Below are 17,297 nucleotides of genomic sequence, written 5' to 3' on the forward strand. Positions count from 1 at the left end.
TATTAGTTAAAAAAGGTCAATAAGAGCAGATTTATCTGGGTGTTTAGGATCAAGGCGTGTGAGGCTTTAAATAATTTGAGTCAGTTTTAAAAACAAGCAGCGTGCCTTAAAATCATCAGACACAGAAGAAAGCCAGTCCCAATGAAAATCATCCATCTGAAAGACGTCATTAAAATGCAGCTCAGATAAAAGTTGAACCAGAGACGGTGATGTGCTGGGGGAAGCAGGTGGAGGCTGATAGCAGCCAACAACAGTCTGATTTCCAAACAGATCAATAGTTAAGGCCAAGATTTCAAATGGCTGAGGTGCAGATGGAGAGAACAAGACTTGAGCAGCAAGACAGAGCTTCACATAAACTTCCAGACCTCCGCCTTTTCTGGGACAGTCTGAGAGCTAAATGTTAAATCCATCAGTTGCTACGTTTTTATCCAGTAAAGATTTGGAAAGTCTCAGAAACAACAACGATACCAGCACCGCTTGAACAGCCCAGATTCCAATCATATCCATGTCAGGAAGCACACGACGTGATGCACGTGTAACCCAGACAGTTTTTAACATCTGCTGGTGTTTCACATTCAGCCAGAGGCCCAGGGTTAGGTTGGATACCAGACAATAATAAAAGCATCGTTATTAGACTCTAGAGCTCGTTTATAGCTGACACCACATGTAGAGTTTAAGTTCACACAGAGACGATGACATTTTTCTAAAACCAGCAAACAATAAACAAGAAATGTAACAAGAGTTTCAGAAGAAGCTGTTTTACAGAGAAATGATTCCCTGAAGACAAAATTATTATTATCATCTTTATTTCTCCAGGTGAAAATTTAATTGAGATTAAAAATGTTGTTTTCAAGAGAGACCTGGCATCATGGCAGCAAGAGTCAGAAATACATCATAATTCAAACAAATACAAAATAGGAGAAACATCCTACATAAACTTCATAAAGTTTCATTAACAGACTTTGAACAATGGACTTCAAACTTCCCCCCAAAACAACAGAAACACATTTGAAGATAATGAATGACATTTATCCCTCTAAAGAAGGACTTAGACTACGATTTAATATGAATGAGAACATGTTCATAAATGGATGCAATCAAAGATTTCATCAATCCCTGATTTAGAGACAACAGAACATTTGGTTTGATTTCACAAGATAAGAATGACGACTGAGTTGGAAGATTGTTTTACGTTTAGTCAAATCTTTCATACATAAAGTTGGATTACAAAATCATCCCCTAAATTTGTTGTTTTATTCAAGGAATTGAAATTATAGAGAAAATCTGTGAAATGACTTAAAGAAAACAAACCACAAAAACTCTATGATGCTCTAAACCCCCTGGTTTAGGTCGGACACCTTTCTGATGATGAGTGCATCTAAAACTTCCTCAGAAGTCAATGTGCCATATGATTGCATTAGCAATAAATTACACACTATATAGAACCACTTCATAGGATTATATTTGTGCGCAGATGTTTGCAGCTATCAGCGAATATTTATCAGCTATTTTGAAACAAAGAAAGACTTTTTATCCATAACAGCAAATGAACTGTACAACAGAAAATACAAATGCTATTTATGGTCTCCTCACAACAATGATAAGAAAAATAAACTGGGCCAATATGTCATGTTTCTTAATACAGAGACACACATGTTAATGTGATCTCTGGTCTCCTCTGAGTGGGAGTTATTATAACTGACTGTAAAAAGTCAGCACAAGGAAAATAAACTGCACCTAAACTTGGTTTATATCTGACCCAGACAGACTGCAGGTCATAACTTCTTACCTGAAGTTCAGTTCACCTGACACTCGGACCGGCAGCCGCCTCGGGTCTCTGCTCCTCCTGCCTCCCCTTTCCCTCATCCACCTGCTGCCTCTGTGGAAGCTCCGCCATAGCCACCACCAAACAACTGACTTATTTTTACACATCGACCAGCATCCGGCCAATCCGCCATCTTTCATTGTTTATACCGTTACAAAAAAATAAAAAAACATCATCGGCCCATTAAAAACGAAAAATCACCATCAGTATGCCCGATGGCCAGTCCAGCTATGGTCGTGCCATCAGTTAACCCTTCACGTGGCAGCTGTGACACGCGTGCCCAGGGTTGCCGACCCCTGCTCTAAAGCATCTGATTTGGATTCCTGAGATCAAATATATTTTCCTTTGTGTTTGTTTTCTTCCCATTTGTGGCTTTAATGTAGTGTTACATCCTGTTTGTTTGCTTCCATCTGTATACATGTCCAGATTCACTGTTATGTTTCTATTCTTACATTGCTGTGTGATCACTGTTCCCTCTGCTGACTGATGTGACCTTTTGTATCTCACACTGATACTTGTCATATTTGTATCTGCGCCTAAAAGATAAAAAGTTTTCCACACTAAAACACAGCTCCACCTCCTGCAGTTCTCCCTCTGAACCACTAGATGTCTCTGTTATCTAAATAAAGACGTGCAGCACAGCAACCACAGCAGCGCTCAGATCACACGTGTCCTGTTATTATGTATAAAAGCATGAAACAGGTGAGACAGGTGGGATCAATATTAATGTTGTGGAAATATATGAAAAAGCAACAGAAGAGTGAAAACATTTCGTGTTTCTAGAAAGATCTTTCAGCTCACAGCTGCTCACAGACTGTATTTACAAGTGACAAACTGCAACTCTACAGTACATCTACAGTATATATCAAATATATTCTGTATTCAAATCTATTGAGTGATGTTTGAAAGTCTTTCCAGGTGAGTTTGATCCAGGAGGGTCTGAAGCCAGAGTCAGACAGAGACTGTGCAGAGACTGTAGAAGGACAGAGCAGCAGCAGAGCAGTCCAGATACACTGATGATCCTCTGTCAGATCCAGAGGGACACACAGGGATGATGCTGGACTCTATATTGTGTCTGACAGTGGAGCTGTTCTCAGAGCAGTTCACTCTGCAGCACTGACAGTCATCTGCACTTCTTCTCATTCCTCTGTCAGTCACTGCTGGATGAAGCTCTCCTCTCCACCTCCCAGTAACATGGCCCAGTCAGAGCGTCTCTACACACAAGCTGCTGCTGCTTCAACCTCTCTGGATCATCAGGACACAGCTCCTCCTCTCTCAGCACACACACCGTCCTGTTTACCATCATAGCCTCCACCTGCAGAGAGAAGAAGGAAGAGCAGAGGAGATAAACGAGTGTTTCCAGAGACTCTTCATCAGCTGTCAGTCAGTGATGCAGCACATCCAGTATAAAGAGCAGCAGGGACTTCAGTGCTGGGACTGTACTAGGACTCATTGTTGCTTCACTTTTTCTAATCTTTGGATTTTTATTGAAGTTGATGAAAATGTTTTTCCCTCCTAGTTTGAGTTTGGACTTTCATTCATTAGAAGAACCTTGGTGTGTCCACTCTGAGCTCTGTAGGAACCCCAACAACAAGCCCAACAATCCAGATGGACGGTTCCAGCTGTTAACTGGAGGAATTCCATCCAAACATCTGCTCTCACTAAATTCTTCCTCACCTACAGACTGTGTTCTTCACTGCTTTAAACTTGGAAATGAATGCAGTCATTGGTCTGCGTGCTGCTTTGTTCAGAGAGCTGATTGGCTGTTGACAGTGTTTGATCAGAGCGTGTCAGCCGTTACCATGGTGACCATAAAGGTCAGAAACAGGAAGTGTTTGTGTCCAATCCTGAAGCCTGTCACCATTCTCCTCTCACAGCTTCACTGAGAAGCTGCAGCTTTACAGGAAACACTGGATCTTTGTTTCATACTGACTGTGTTTAGTACAATACTGCTGACAGCACCACCCACTCACTCCATCACTCTACTGACCCCAGAGTCTCCAGTCTGTAGTCTGGACTCTGCTGAAGATCAGACAGCTGCTTCACATCTGGATCCTTCAGGTTGTTTCCGTACAGGTGCAGCTGTCTCAGATGGGAGGGGTTGGACTTCAGCGCTGCTGCCAGATAATCACAGCTGATCTTTGACAAACCACAGCTCATCAATCTGTATAAAGAATGAAAGATGTAAGTTTATTAGACAAAGTGTGAGCTTGAAATCATTCAGTGTTTCATCATCTGTTCAGAGCTGAAGAAGGTTCAGAATGTAGAAGTTTAGAAAATGGAAACTCCAAACAGCTGAAGCCAACAGGAAGCAGCTTCAAACAGGAAACTGTGCAGAGTTTCAGACTATATGTCCTGATGCAGCCAGTTGGATTTTGGAGATTTGAATCTCTGTTCTGTGACTAAGTCCTTGAATCATTTCTTCCAGTTGGTCCAACAAGACAGACTAAGTGTTGGACATGTGTTGTGGCTCCATTAGGGGAGCTTCTAAATGTGATGTGATGGCCCCTCTGGGTCTGTCAGGTCACAGCACTGAAGAGAGCTCAAACTGGGCACACAGTTGTTCCAGTCTGGACCAAAGACTATATACTGGGACTGAGGGACTGCTTTGACTGCACCCACTGGGACTTTTTAAAGGCTCATGTTCTCACTGAGATCATCGATTTCTACTTACATTTCTTTCTGGGAAAAATGGGGATTACTTTGGAAACAGGAAGTATTTTCCCAATAAGCAGCCCTGGATTAGTAAATCACTCCAACATGTTCTCAGGCAGAAGAAGCTGTCTTGTTATGAGGGAGAGAAGAAAAAGATTGAGGCACAGAAACTTGTTGAAAGAGAGATAAAGCAGCTAAAATCAGGTGTAAAAGTAAAGCAGAGGATGAGCTGAATAAAGGACACTCAAGGCTGGCTTGGAAAGGAATGAAGTCCATGGTGGGGATGCAGAACAAGGAGCAAAGATGAATGTGATGCTGAATCAGCAGAAGACTTGGACTCATTGGATTCCAGCTTTGATATCATTGATTTCAATGAAGAGCTTTGTGATTGTAGCAAAGGGCTGGTAGCTCTGAGAGTCCCACTGATGAGGTGTTTGTGTGGAAATGTCTTAGTGGGAGCAAAGAGAGAAAAAGCCCTGGTCCTGATGCTGTGGGAGGGAAATGATTGAAGTGTGCTGTGAGGAACTGACTGGGAGATTTTCACACATTTTCCAGTCCTCCTTGGAACAACAGGAAGTTCCCAGCATATGGAAACAAAGGTTAAGTGTCCTATGGCACTCAGTGATGATGGTGCTGTGGCCCCACCACCTCCACCTCTTTGTAAAGGAACTAACTGTAATCTGAAGCTTCAAATGGAACTAAGACTTCCTCCACTAGGTGGCAGTGTCTGATGAGAAAGTGTTAGTGGAGCTGGCCTGGAGTCAGAAACAGGAAGATGCAGGATTTGGGCTGAAATGGGGAAAAGTGGTTCGCACTAGTGCCTTAAAGCAAGAAGGTTGTAGGTTGAAGCTTGTTGGCCTTTCTGTGGAGGTTGGATGTTCTCCCACAGTCCAATGAAATGCTGCTTAGGTTCATTGGTGCTTCTAAATTGGCTGTAGGTGTGGATGTGAGAGAGTGCTTCTCTGTCTCTCTCTGTTGGCCCTGTGATGGACTGCTCACCTGTGCAGGTGGACCACGCCTCTTGCCCTATGACAGCTAGGGCACAGGCTGCAGCCCTGTGAGCCTAAGCTGAATAAACAGTTAGCAAAAATGATCCATAGATGGCCTGAAATCCCCCAGTTAGCAGTTTGGTAGATAGCTATGACATGCTAATCCCATCCAGCAGCTGTATTCTACCTGTAAGCTGATCCCTGCTGAGCCAAAGCACTTTTTCATATACAAATTACAACCTTTAATAGAAACCTATTGGTCAGCATCTTATTAGCCTGCTGTTAGCTTCATTCCACAGAAAACTGAGAGAAACTAACAGAGTTGATAAAGAATAAAGAGAAATGTGCTGATTTAAAGCCTTTGAAGTGCTTCAGATGATCTCTGTCCACTTCTGTCCACTCATTCATTCATGTAAGCTTTCTAATGCAGCTTTGATCTTCACAGTCTGCTTCATGAAACTCATTCTAACCCTGAATGTCAGAGTGTTCCTCCTTCTCTTTCCCATCATTCATGCTGGCAGTGGAGGAGATTTGGATGTTGGACTGTGTTTTGGATGATGTGTGTATGTTTGTGTTGGACTGCTGTCTGTAAAGCAAACGCACATTTTGCTTTGGATTTCAGTGTCAGACAGACTTTAAGGTGGAATGAAGAGTTGGAGAGTTTCACAGTGAATTATCCAGTGGAGGATTTTTCTTCTTCTTTGAAGGTTTGAAATGTGAACATTGTTCTGCTGCAGTCAATGGACTAAACCAGAGAAGAAGAAAACAGACTTTACCATGAAGATCCTCAGTGTGGATCAGTATAATATCAGCCTGATGTCTGCAGTTTAGTGTCAGCACAACTTTCACATCATATTCATCTCAGCACAACTAAAACATGCTGACTGACCTCAGAGTTTCAAGTCCACATCCTGGACTCTCCAGGAAACCACACAGATGCTTCACTCCTGAATCCTGCAGCTTGTTGTTGTAGCTCAGGTGCAGCTCTCTCAGATGGGAGGGGTTGGACTTCAGTGCTGCTGCCAGATAATCACAGCTGATCTCTGACAAACCACAGCCCCACAATCTGTATAAAGAATGAAAGATGTAAGTTTATTAGACAAAGTGTGAGCTTGAAATCATTCAGTGTTTCATCATCTGTTCAGAGCTGAAGAAGGTTCAGAATGTAGAAGTTTAGAAAATGGAAACTCCAAACAGCTGACAGAGTTCATACGCCTTTGTCAGGGTCAAATTCAAGCAAGACCATGTGAAAATTAAAACACATCATCCTAGGTGAACTTAAACACCTTTGTTCCCCTTTTGTTAAGACATAGAAAAGTACACCACACAAAAATACTGCAAAAGGAAACGGTCGCCTTATATACATAGTGTATAAACTCAAAATGCACATTTCACTTCAAATTAAGATTAAGGCTTTGAACAGATCACATAGTTCAGTTCAACATATAAGACTTTAAGAATGCACAAGCATCTACTTAAAATCTATTTAATTTATCATCCATGATATTATTTTGTACAATTCCAATGTATTTTGTTCATCTCCCTTAAATAAACAGGCAGTCTTAAAGTATGAAATATTCATATACAAACACATATAAATGTGTGTACTGTCTCAGTGGCTGATAGTACCCCACAGGCCTCAGTGTGAGCTTGAAGACATTTATAATGTTTAAGTAGTTTAATGTGCAGGTGCTGACGATAAACACATTTTGAATGAAAGCCGGGGAACTTTGGTAGCACAGAAACAAGTGGCTATTCTTTGTGACTATATGGATCACTCACAATACCATTATTTCACACAAAGGCACCAAATTAATACTCAAAAAAGCTGCAGCAATACACACAAATATAAACAGTACTTGGTGACTGTTAAGTCTAATTGTTGAATGTTGCCATTGTGTTTCTTAAATTTGTACAGTCTTAGTTCAAGCAGTAGGATCAAAGCCATTCCTTTGATCCTGGCCACCTCTCCAACCTCTCTGTGCTGGGGGAGGTTTTATTGTAGATACATCCTATCTGAAAGATCGGTTTCTTTTGATGTAAACTTCCTGGGTTTACGACCCTTTGGTCAGCAGGAGGTCTGACACACACACACACACACACACACACACACACACACACACACACACACACACACACACACACACACACACACACTTACAGAAGTTCACACATATACATAAAATGCTTTGTCTTAGAACAAAGGGGGCGTGGCTTTGTTCTGACGTGTTTTGTGTGAACTGTCTCCCAATAAAAGGTAGCAGGAGGAGGTCAGATCTGTGGTCATTTTCGTGGTGGACACAGACGAGGCCTCCCTTGCACAAATAATCGATCGATCGACTGTCTTGTTTTCTTCATGATGAATAAGTCTCTAGAATTAGCGGGGCTTGTGGAAACACAGACCCAACAGTGACAACTTTGCTTTTAGCCTTTAACCCTTCTTGACTACTTTTGATGTGGCCTCTATATTTTACCTTTAAAAACAGTTTATCTTGCCAATCTGTTATTTTCTCATTTTGACCAACTGTATCAGCACAATTTATCTAAATTCAGACAAAATTTAAAATACAAGTAGAAAGTGATATTTTGACTGTAAAAACCACACACATGTTTAACGAATCATCTTCATAACTTGAAATGCAAATAGAGATTGTACATTTTTAAAAATACGCACACGTTTTGCAAACAACAAAGTTATATGGTACTATTTACCAAAAAATGCAGCCAAGGCTCAGACGTTTTTCATATAATCATTTCAAACTATTTACAGAACAATCAGGTGTCAAACAATAGTTTGTGTCACTCTAACACATATGAGAACAGCACAGGGATAAACCTGCAGGTCTGACAGCAGGTGTGTCACTCAGCGTTTACACTGCAATCTGCCTTTGTTGGCTTTAAGGCAGCAACTGTGACGATCACTAGTAGAACTGACACACAAAACAAAACAACAGCTACACACTAAATACACAAGACAACAAACTAACTTGAGACCAAACACGGTAAACGTCACAAATCTCTCACGTATCAAAACTCTCTCTCTCTTTCGCTCACTCGCTCTCTCTTGCCGGTCACTCCTAAAACTTCCCCCTTTTGCTAAACAACCAAATGTCATGTTTCCATATCATTTTTGATTGGTCGACATGGTACATTTTCCCACCTATAGGGCTTTGGAGCGTGATGTCACGGGAGATGGGCCATGCCCCCTTCCGCCATGACAGTAGGCCAGCCAAAGGATACCATTTCAGCTCTGTGGGGCCGGGCGGCGCTGCTGCACTGGGCCCGGTCTGGATGGGCCTGGGCCCCCTTTCCCTGGCGGGTCGCGGAGTATGGGGGTGCCTACTGGGGTCAGCGGGGGAGCTGGCCCCAGGGAGGGGTCACTTGCCCCTCCCTTCCTTCCCTCCCCATCTCCAGCTGCCTCCCTCTTCCCGCTCCACCACAACCACCCACACATACAGGGCCTTGGAGTAGGGGTATGTCACCAGGGTGCAGAGGAGGCTACCCCCCCCCTCTGTCCCCTTCTGGCTGCCTCTGCCTCAATTTTATCCCACAACTTAGACATTCACATTACTCACACTCTCATTACACATACATATAGGATCTTGGGGGTGGGCACGATACACGGAGTCCAAAGTACCATCAGGGTGTACACCCCACCCCTGGCATCGTTGCCCACCTCTCAATTTTAAATACACGTAGACATTGAGGGCTAGCAGGAGGGACTATGCGCTTACCTGCTGCTCTCTGGCAGGTAGCTCCATGCCCTCCTGGGTTTTAAATGCACCTTAGAACACACATGCATCAACATTACAATGAGTGGGTGGAGGGAGGTTCGGAGTCTTCTCTCACCCCCGTTCTCTGCGACCTGCTGGAGCAGGGGGGCTAGGACTAGGAGGAGGAGTTGGCCGTCCGACTGCGGTCTGGAGTGTGGAGCCTTCCTGCTGCTGCGGAGTCGGGGCGGTCTGCCTCCCCCCACCGCAGGGAAAAGGGAAACACCACCTGGGTCTGGGTGCAGTTCCCCCCTCCAGGGGCAAGGGTACCTAGACCCAGTTCGTAGAGTACGCTTGGGGAGTGTGATCGTGTGTACAACGTCTCTTTATGTCTGTCTCCACGTTGGTTGAGTGTGGAGTAAGTGCATATGAGAGCATGAGGGTGGGAATGGATGTTTGTATCTGTGTGTGCCTGTATGTCTGTGTCTATATGTCAGGTTGGGTTTCAGACGCCACCTCTCTGGGGACATCTCAGGCCCTCCAAGGTTTGGAGGCCTATCTCCCCCTACCACCACTTCCCCTGCCAGTGGCGGACCCCCTCAGACATCGGTGCGTTGGTGGTTCTTTGTGTCCGGGGATGGGCGTCCAGGTACACACCGGCTCACTCCTTGGCGGCCGCTTATCGGGGCCTGGAGCCTGGGGCTCGCTCGGGCCACTTCGGAGGTGGGGTGCCCCCGGCCTCTCGGCCTGGGGCTCGGTCACTCAGGCGCAGCTGGCTGCCGGCGGAGCTCACGGGCGCATCACTGCAACTCCCCCTGGCTTCTGCTCCGCGGCTGCTGAGTGAGCCCTCATCTGGGACTCTCCTCAGCTCTTTCCGGGACAGTGGCGCAGCTGCCCCTCTGTTGGTCTTCCTTGGTCTCTTGTGTTCTGGGGGCCTCTGGATGTCTGGAGTTTTGATCTCCTCCACACCTGCTTCACGCCCTGGAGGACGGGGCTGTGGCCCCCCCACACCCTCTAGCAGATTATTACATGAAGGAACCTTTTAAAAAAACAAAAAACAAGCGCGTCCATGCTCACAGGTGTACACACGGGTGATCACACCCACAAACTACACCCTTTTTGGCTCCTACCTCAAAGCACACTGTGTTCTGTTGATCTTATGTGCTGCACAATAATGTTTAACATTTAGTATTTACTGTCATATTCCCATATATCATTGTGATGTTGTTTATTCTATTACTCTTGTTCTCTTCTGCTTGTTTTCTTTTTTCTTTCTCAGCAGGTGATCCAGGTGATCGATATATGCATTTTTTTTTCTCTGCCCGTTCTGTTGGTTTTTGTCTTTTGCCCTTCTCCCCCGTCCCTCTTCTCAGCTGTTTCTCTTTCCCTCTTTCTTTCTCCCCTTCTTTCCCCCAGTCAAGTCTGTCCCGTATTCAGTAAGTGAAAATAAAATAAACAATAAAAGGTGAATCAAATGGACCATTACGGCAAGGCTGGGATGGTCAGTTTGGTAAAGTAAATTCGTTGGGCATCTTTCTTTGCCTTTAGACAACAATTCTGATGGCAAAAGAGCCAAACGGGACAGGCCAAAAAAAAAAAAAAAAAAAAAAAGGATACCATTTCAGCTATGGATCGTACGTGTTGTGTTGTCGGTTGCAACGTTAGATCACACGATCGTGAAGGCAAGAAGCTGGATAACGGGCTCTCTTTTCATCGTTTTCCGTCCTGGAGGCAACGTGAGGGATCCCATGTATCCGATATTACTAAACAAAGACGTCAGGCTTGGATTGCAGCGGTGAGACGAGCGGATATCGAGTTCTCTGCAATCCCCAGCTTTTTGTTGGTTTGCTCACAGCATTTTCTTTCCGGTGAGTTCTAAATTAATTCATATCACTCTTGAAAGGCTTTTAGTGTTATTTTCAACGTGCTGAGGTCATAGATAATGAGATAAAACATGCTAATGTGTGATGCTGCAGAACCACATCATGTCGACTGAGTAGCTTATGATTTGGCATTATTGCAGGCTAACCAGCATATGAAATGGATGTAACAAATCCAGACTGGGCACCAACACTGCACATGGGGCATGACGACATACCTGTATCAGACTCGGACCGGCACTCAAGGCGTACGCAATGGAAGCGAAAAAGAGCACCCATCGGAGGTAAACAACCCCCCCCCCCTCTAAAAACATACTAAATTGCTATCACTGTACACTAATCCGCACATAACTTCCAGATGAATCACACACCTGTCATTGGAATATTGGTGTACATTTACCTTATGTCTAATTTTATCTTACAGGCTTTCGTTATGCAGCTGCAGAGTCTGAAGGTGTGCCCCGTGCAGAAGTGATTGATGAAGATCTGACAGAAGACCAACAGCAAAATCACAATGTCATGGAGGCAGTGGACAGCAGTTGTGTTGGACAAGTGGAGGTTGAGGTACCAGCTGCAAATGTGGATATACTGAAGAAATGTAAACCTTTTAAAATGATGACAGATTACAAACTCTCAGCTGTGTCTGTAATCAAACCTCTGTAACTTTGCTTCACTTCAGCAGCATCAGCTCATGTTCACATGTTGATTCATGGTTTGCTTCAGTTTTTGATGGACTGCAGAATATTTTGAAGGTTATCTGCTATAAAAAGCCAGAACAGGAAAATCTGCTTCATGTGTTTCTGTTTGATCCTCAGTGACTTTGACACAAAGGCCTCTGCTGTGATGATCACACCTCTGATCAAGTCTCACAGTGTCAGCTTTGTTTTTATACATATGGATATGTGCTGATAAATGATCAGAATTATAATATTTCCCACTGTCTGCTGTGTGCCGTGACCTTTGACCTGCTAAAGACAGTCAGCTGTGGATTATTCATTGTTGTGTCTGATACTTAGAACTGTGAGGAAGAACACTACACAGTTCATCAGGGTCCCCTCTCTCTGAATCAGGAAAGGTGGGCAGGCCGCGTGTGGGCCGCGGGCCATACGTTGAGTCTCACTGTTTGAAATGTGAACATTGTTCTGCTGCAGTCAATGGACTAAACCAGAGAAGAAGAAAACAGACTTTACCATGAAGATCCTCAGTGTGGATCAGTATAATATCAGCCTGATGTCTGCAGTTTAGTGTCAGCACAACTTTCACATCATATTCATCTCAGCACAACTAAAACATGCTGACTGACCTCAGAGTTTCAAGTCCACATCCTGGACTCTCCAGGAAACCACACAGATGCTTCACTCCTGAATCCTGCAGCTTGTTGTTGGAGCTCAGGTCCAGCTGTCTCAGATGGGAGGGGTTGGACTTCAGCGCTGCTGCCAGATAATCACAGCTGATCTCTGACAAACCACAGACACTCAATCTGTATAAAGAATGAAAGATGTAAGTTTATTAGACAAAGTGTGAGCTTGAAATCATTCAGTGTTTCATCATCTGTTCAGAGCTGAAGAAGGTTCAGAATGTAGAAGTTTAGAAAATGGAAACTCCAAACAGCTGAAGCCAACAGGAAGCAGCTTCAAACAAACACAACAAGAGAAAAAACTCTGAATGTTTCACATTAAAGTCGTACATTTATCATAAAAACAGGACAAAGACTTGAAAAAGTCGTGTTTTTCCTTCCAGGAACCACAAGGCTTCACTTTTAAAGGTGAAGTGTGAAAGAAATGGACATATTTGAAGTCCAACACCTTTTTCCAGTCACATTATTAAAGCAGACAAACTACAAGCTCATTTTCATTCCAACAAGTCATCTTCTGACCTGGACTAACAACACTGGTCTCTATGTGCAGCTGGCTGTGAGACCAGTGCTCAGGGAGCGTCTACAAAGTGCAACACTGAAAGAACATCACACACTAGCTTTGTCCCAAAACGTCGGCTGCATCCTTCGGAGGACCCGGTATTCGCGGTCTACGTGGGCCGGGTCCTTCAAAGACCGAAAAGGCTGGAAGTGCGAGGCTGTGAAATGGGACGGTCGAGCCTTCAGATTTGCGTCACCGCTGTGTTGGTGGAGTTTAATAAACTCGGCCGTCTGCTCCTTGCTATCTAAAATATAACAGGACACTGGCGTAAATTCTCGACCGTCTCACACTTCTGTTTAATCAGTTTCCTGTTTAACGTTTATTCAGCTGTGTGAAAATCCCGGAGGAACTTTGATCTCAGCCAAACCGATTTACTCCGGAACAAATAAAACACAGAAAAAAGGCAAACAATTACATTTTTAAGTTATCCGAGTGACTTATATATCGTGTTTCACCTGAGTAGCGAAAGAGCGGGGTCTGAAAACGATGAAGCCGGGCGTCCGCTGCTCTCGCCGGCTGGAGTGACCATTGAACCCCCCGGCTTGCTAGCGAGCGGGTGGGGAACAGACGTCTCCGAAAACGTCGGCACACTTTTGCAAATATGCGATGTCTTGATAAACCAAGCAGATATTTGAAGTTTACACAGCTACTTTCTCACCTGAAAATATGTTAAAAGTTTATTTTGTGACCCAGAAAGATTAATAAGAGTAATTTGAAAACTTAGTAGCTGCCGCCATTGTTGGCAGCTGAAATTTGGCTGGGCCGCGCTATGAATTCTGGGATATGGTGGGCCACGAAGGACACACCCGACGAATCCTTCAAATTCGGGGAAATGAAGGACGCATTTGTCGGGCACATTTGAAGGAGTCGACAAATACGGACAGCCTTCATCGCCTGGCTGTGATGTAATCGGCCTTCAAATGCAGCCTCTGGAGGATGCAGCCGACGTTTTGGGACACAGCTACTAATTTGCTTCCATCATCCAACCTGAAGAGGAAACAGAGACGCCTCCCCTTCAAAGTAAAAGCTGCTCCTTTTGGACACAGTATCAGAGAAAGTCTACAGTATAACATAGAAAAGACAGAACAAAGTTTTGGTTGTTTTAAATTGTGCAGAAATGAAACTACACTAAGCTCAATTATGTGACAGACATTTCATCCCATGTCAGTTTGGCCTCATCCTGGGCCGGATTATCCAGCACACACTCTGACCACAGGTCCATGTTGAGCAGGATGAGCTGCTGGCTAATCTGGAGGCTGTAGCAGCAGCTCACAGTCACAGTGGGTTTCCACTCATGAAAAAGCTCTGGCTGCTTCATTTCTCATCTCATATCAGAGACTTTAAAGCTTCACTGAAGCTGTACTGTGATGCTTCCATATTCCAGTGAGGCCTCCATAATGATTTCAGCTGTTCTGTACACACACTGTGTGCCCTGTATGGCTCAAAGTCTCTGCAGCCTGTTTTTATCTGCTATCATCAGATCTTCATCATCCTCATTCACATCCCTCACACACTCTACAGCCTCATCAGCACTGACTTCATCTTCACTGACTGATGGAGCACAACATGAACCTGTGGAGGATGAAACACTGTCCTGTCAAACATCTCCCCGTCACCACTCCACTTCTGTCAGCCTTTAAATGAACCCTGCTCAAGTCTGTCACTTCTGTTTGGAGCCAAAAGAGGTTAAAGATTACGCCACTACATTCTTGTCTAGAAAATATTAAAGTGTATTTGGTGACACACAAAAAAGGGTAAAAGTATAGTTTGGGTCCACACATGTCCAAACCCTGGTGTGTAGGCCTACTTAGTATTGAGAAAAGCCCACTAAAAGAACGCCCACCAGACCAAAGCAATGGTGTTGACTTGATCAGCATTAACCCCGCCCCCTGACTTTGATGGGTGAAGCTGACAAATAAAATGTATTTATGAACAGCGATGCAGGGCCAGGAGTAGCAACGTGAATTAAATAAATACATCATTAAATAATTCATTAAATGTGTCAGTAAAATAATTAAAATAGAAAACAAACCAACAAAATATGTAATTAACTAATTTGAATTGTACATAAATACTTAATGAATTATTTTAAATGAAATTAACCGATAATTCATTGTGATTTTGTTTTGTGTTTTGATGAGCTAATAATCAGCTCTCTTTTTCTCATTGTTGTTCTAAGCCGCTTATCCAAAGGTAAGGCACTACCTGTTGAATTATTTCCAAAGTGTGCCAAATTGGACATTACAAATTAAAGTCTACTCACTGAAATTACTGGGGAATGTCTGCTTTGATTTTGATGAGAATCTCATGACAGTACTGAGGATTTAATGCGGTTGGACTGCTAAAAATGATTGAATGCGGTTGGACCGCTAAAGGATTTAATATGGTTGGACCGTGGAAAGCAGTTGGACTGCTGAGTGATTTTAGTATATTAGGGAATTTGGTTATTGTTTGGGGTGGAGCCCGTATTGGTTATAAGGTTGGACCTGCTTCAGTCTTACACTTTTTTGGCTGTTTTACTGTTGTTCCAAAGTATTATAAATTGTTCAAGAACGTCAGTTGGACTGATAGGAAGCACAGTGCTCAGAGGTAACGCTTGCCAATGCCAAGGACGCTTAGGCATTGTCCTCGAAGAGGGATAGTCAGTTGGTCACTGTGGAGCTTGGGGCACTCCAGAATAACTAGGAGTTAGAGTCTCCTTACCGTTTGGAACGGTAGTCTGCGCTTTTTTGGCCAGCAGAAGTTGGACTTCGGGCGTGTAACTTTAACTTAAAACTTCGGGGTAAGCCTTGGCTGTGAAATGCCAAAAATAGAGCTTCAGGCAAAGTTTGGGTTGGTTGACGCTTTTAAATTGAGTTAGGGATTTTAGAGATGAGGCCAGAAACTGTTGGACAGATACTGGTTAATTGATCACAAAAAAGTTGGACTTTATCGGTTGGACCGTTAACTTAAATTTGTCGAAATTGTTTAGGCGCTAAAGCTGCCAGATGTGACAGTGGTTGTAAATATAAGACGTCTTTGTAATATAAAATAAGAGATCTCTGTGTGAAAGGAGTCTGAGGCAGTGCTGGAGCTATTTTTAGACTGTGTGTGTGTGAGTGTGAAAATGCAAATTAGTCAGCAGTGAACTGTTTAAACCACAGTTGGTTTTACAAATACTGCTGCAAACATTGTTGAGTGTGTGTTTAAGACGCCATTTATGTTCATTAGAGGGCTATAAATAAAGTTTTGAGTTGCCGTAGTGGATGTATAGTAATTGACTGAGTTTTGATATATAAATATAGTGAGTGCACTGTATATATTTAAGACTAACATATTACTTTTAGGAGTAACCTCTCATCAGCAATAAATGCTGGTGTGTTTTATTTTTTCTATTCTATGTGTGTGCTGTGAGAATTAATAGAGGTTTCAATTGTTTTCTTTGACTTGATCTTTCTGATTATGAAAGGCATGTCTGAAATACTCTTAGGAAAGCGTGTTGTGAGTATATTCCTCAACTCTTGTCACAGTTTAAGTGTGTGAATGCTGTGAGTAGCAGGCTTTGAGTGATTGGGTGTGATTTGTACAAAATAATAAATAATAATAACACTATGAAAGTTGATAGTAGAGTGAGTGCAGAAGTGGAAGTGTGAGAGAAAAGGCGGTGTGTGTGTGAGACGATCTGACAAACGCAAAGAATTTAGTATATTTAGAAGTGTGTGCGTGAAATAAGGGTGAATTGTTTTAGATCAAGACTTAGTAAAACAAGAGTTTTATTAGCCTGTAAAAAAAACAAAACAGGAGAGATAGAAACAGAAAATATGGTTCTGAGCAGCTGCAAGGTTGACAGGAAATGGTGTGTGTGACAGGAACTTTGCATGCCCATAAAAGGAACTGACTGTGACAAGTGAGCACACAGAGAGAGAAACATACGAGTTAAACTCCAGGCAGATGAAGCAAATGGAGGTTTTAAGAAAAGAAATGAAAAGGATATTAATTGTATGCTTTAGTGTGTCAATACAGGTGGACTTCTTTCAACCTAGAATCTTGAGTACAAAACCATTGATTAACAGAATTGGGAGGAAAACAGGCCAGATTTTGGCTTAAAATTTTACAGCTTGACCTCCCACTTGTCCCGATCCTGAGAAGAAGCTCATAGGACAGTTAATCTCCTGATGAAGACCGACAGAACATCGTGGACTTCAAGAATTAACAGCAGGCAAAAGACAGTGCAACTGAAACTACACTGACGATACCAGCAGCAGCATGGAAGAAAAGCACGTGATGGAAAATGCACGGTGAACTGCAGGCTGGTAAGAACAGTGTGACATAACTGTTTAAAG

General features: G+C 43.2%; 1 protein-coding gene across 1 annotated transcript; it reads right to left on the minus strand.

Moving 5' to 3' along the window:
- Positions 1 to 789: 789 nt before the first annotated feature.
- Positions 790 to 7,644, minus strand: LOC146577550 (ribonuclease inhibitor-like). Its single transcript, XM_085267676.1, has 4 exons — positions 7,631 to 7,644; positions 6,359 to 6,535; positions 3,816 to 3,989; positions 790 to 3,140 (listed from the first exon to the last, which is right to left on the minus strand). The coding sequence occupies exons 1-4, from the start codon at positions 7,642 to 7,644 to the stop codon at positions 3,128 to 3,130; spliced, it is 378 nt and encodes a 125-aa protein (XP_085123802.1). The 3' UTR covers positions 790 to 3,127.
- Positions 7,645 to 17,297: the final 9,653 nt, after the last annotated feature.

This window comes from Mchenga conophoros, linkage group LG3 (assembly GCF_057382185.1).
Source record: "Mchenga conophoros isolate Kocher_MC1m ecotype Shallow Benthic linkage group LG3, M_conophoros_male_GT1.1, whole genome shotgun sequence".
NCBI lineage: Eukaryota > Metazoa > Chordata > Actinopteri > Cichliformes > Cichlidae > Mchenga > Mchenga conophoros.